Here is a 3,290-nt window from a genome sequence, read left to right as displayed (position 1 = left end):
AGACAGCTCCATGAACGGATTACAAATCCAACCTTGCGATAGGGCGCGATGACCTTCATGTCTATTCTGCGCCAGACGCCGCCGATGACGACGCTCCTCCAGTGCCTCTCCTCGGCAGATTCCTCGGAGGCGGAGAACTCTGGAATGAGCAGCTGTGGAGGCGGGGTGGGGATGGGCTCCAGGTGCTGGGTGCTCTCGCTGGGGGCCCCGAGGTTTCCCTTCGGCGTCTGGTAGATATCCAAATCCTCATCCTGCAGTGGATGAAGGAAGGCGGGTGTGGGGGATAAGGGAGAGGGACACGCCATTAAAACCTTGAATTTGAAGTGTATGTGTGGAATACCGGCCACTTCCATTCAGAAATAAATAATATCTGCTAATGTATAACTTTACGGAATATATTTGGAATGTTTACACTTCTACGGGTTAAAAAGAGAAAGTTGTTTTGAAATAACTGAGGTCTTGAAAAAGTACATACCAGCTTTTGGTTCGAGGGAATATCTCTTACATGAACAAAATATCCTAAATTTTTAAGAAAACGAGAAAGAGAAAAAACCTGCATCACTGTAATTCCAAAATTCCCCAGGGGCTAGCCATAAATTTGAATGTTCAAATAATCTACAGATGAATAAAAAGACAAAAACAGAATAAAAAGGAAACTTACACCGAAGCCATCCTCATCTTCGTCTTCACCGTCGCTGCGCTGACTAAATGCCGAAGCAACCGAGATGTTGTCGTCCTCCACCGGCGACCGCAAGATGTCTTCGGCCACGGAAATGCGCTTGCGTTGGCTGATGTTCCCGAAGTCAAGGTCCTTCGGTCTCTCTACGTGAAACAATGACCAAAGTTAGAACGTTGTGCTGAGGCATGTAATAAAAGAACCCCGAATAACTAAAACTTAAGAAATATACACATTTTTTAAAAACCTTTCATTAGCACTAAGCTTTCAACACCTCAATAGCCCTGACCTTTTTTTATACAGCAGATGCAAAAAGGAAGAAAAGAGCAAAAACTGTAAATATTAAGTCTTAAATACTTTTTTTTTTCAAACCGGACATTTTTCTATTGTGAAACAAACCAAAGATGATATCCCTAACATTCCTACAAACTCCTCACAAAGTAAACACGTCTTCTTACACAATAGTTGTAACTGAAAGTCATGTTACCTTCGCTGGGCGTCATGTATTCAAACGTGGTGCTCGGGGTATTGATGAGGGACGATGAGGTAACATCGGACAAGTCGCTACCTTCGACCAAAAGATTTTCAGAGGACTCGTCTTGGGTCTCGGTCTGATCGCAAGTGCCTGTAATAACAATGTCCGGCACCTCCAGCGGCTTGTTCTGAGCGACGCCGTTTGGCACGCGGGTCTCGTTCTCCCCTGGCACAGCGGGCACCTGGGGAGTGTGCGGGATTTCGGAGTTGGACAGGTCTGGCACGTCGTTGAGGTCTTCGCTCGTCGCACCGCTCAGGTCGAGGACGGGCGCCGGGATCTTCTTCATGCCGAGGTCCTGCGACTTGCTCTCGACAAAGACCCCTTCGACCTCCAGCTCTTCGTGGCCCTCCTTGCTCAGCCTGAGGGATCTGCGCCTCTCAAATCTAAAGGCAGTGTCATCACTGTCATCAAAGTCAATGTCGTCAATGAAGATATCTGAGGACCGCTTTGAACTATTGCTGTCATTTTCATGAACTACTGGACTGCTGTCATCGAAAACTGCCCTGATATCCTTTTTGACGGTGTTGCCCAGATCGAGGCCTTCCGTCGTTATGACGGTTTTCTTTGGTGAGGAAATTCCACTGTCCACTGTATTTCTGGTATTATGTGAACTAATCTGTTCTTGCAGGGAGTTATGTAACGCTTCAATTACTTCCTTATCTACGTATTCACTATACCGCTCGGAATTATTCAGTATTTCCTCCACTTCTTTTGGTGTCAGAATGTCCTGCAATCTGCCACTCAGGTTGTACAAGTCTCTGTACTTTGTGAAGTCAAGGCACTCTCGCACCTTCATGAGCGTGCTCTGCTCGATGCTGAGGCTCTCGTCCTCGCGACTCTCCTCCGTCAGACTCAAACTCAGGTCTGTAGCGGCGTAGGTGGAGGTGCTCCTTGTGCTGTTAGTTTTGGGGGTGGACGTGTTTGTGTGTTGGATTTTGCCCTGGTTGAGCGTCGATCTGTCACTTTCTTCTAATTCCTTCCTTAAATCATTGCCCGCAGTTGAATCGAGCACGATGTCCGAGATGTCTTCCCCCACTTCGCAGTCATTCAACATATTTTCGATTTCCTGGAGGTCTTTGGCAAATGTTCCCACCTCGGAATTGAGCGTGACGTTCGCCCCAGCCTCCTTGATGTTCTCGTTGCTATCCAACGCGGACTTTTCATTGTCGACGTGTTCCTGGATGGTGGTCTCGGCGGGCACGATCTTTCGCCGCATGCTGCCGTGCCTCTGGAACTCCCCCGCCCGCACGAGGCCCTCGATCTTCTCGGCGTCGGGGGCGTTGATGGGGGTCAGGTTGACCTTGCGGCGGAAGCTCTTGTGCCGCACGAAGGCGTTTTCGTGTGAGTTTGGCAGATGGAATTCTTCGAAATAATCCTCCTCTAGATCACTACTGACTTCAAAGCCATCTCCCTGTCTGGGAGAATTCTCACAAGATTCTAGCTCATCTGCAACAAGATCTTCTATTACTACATCTGCTAAATACAAAGCCAAATTCTTACTCTAACACAAAGACAAATCTGCAAGCAGGATTTTACAGCAATGTCAAGTATATACCAGCTCATGCTTGGCAACTACAAAACTTTGTTATTCTACACACAATTGCTGAACAACTGATCTGTACATTGTAGCAACACACGTTACTTTACTTCATAATGAACAAGTACAGCTGATAACTCATTTTCTTAGTGGAGGCCAACGTTATATATTACAAGACAAATACAAAGGGATGCAAGAATTCAACATCGTATTGGTTACTGAACGAGATACAATACAATTTGTACAAGAAAAACGACAACACATGTAATGACAAACTCGGAGATGCAAATCCATAACGCACTCCTCTTACTGTACCTGGTTTGTAGTCTGGACTGAGGAAGTTGGACATGCTGCGTGTGCCTGTCCCTGAATCCTCGGAGTCCATGAGGCACACGCCGTTGGATTTAAGGCCCACCGTCTTCATGGCCAAGGGACTCGTCGGGAACTCCACTGCGGCCAAGGAACAACGTTGTCATGAAAGTGAATCATGGCATTATTTCAAGATTTACTAATGAAAGTGAAGGCCACCAAGATTTACTTAT

At 46.7% G+C, this 3,290-nt stretch overlaps 1 protein-coding gene across 1 annotated transcript in view; it reads right to left on the bottom strand.

Moving 5' to 3' along the window:
* LOC119587952 overlaps positions 1-3,290 on the bottom strand; it is a gene marked incomplete in the record, with an annotated part of 31,111 nt that overhangs the window by 5,133 nt on the left and 22,688 nt on the right. Inside the window, 4 exon segments of the mRNA XM_037936664.1 lie at positions 33-251; positions 662-822; positions 1,164-2,657; positions 3,064-3,198. Coding sequence (XP_037792592.1) covers positions 33-251; positions 662-822; positions 1,164-2,657; positions 3,064-3,198 — 2,009 coding nt within the window.

Source organism: Penaeus monodon, chromosome 23 (genome assembly GCF_015228065.2).
Source record: "Penaeus monodon isolate SGIC_2016 chromosome 23, NSTDA_Pmon_1, whole genome shotgun sequence".
NCBI lineage: Eukaryota > Metazoa > Arthropoda > Malacostraca > Decapoda > Penaeidae > Penaeus > Penaeus monodon.
This window is presented reverse-complemented; position numbering and strand designations above follow the sequence as displayed.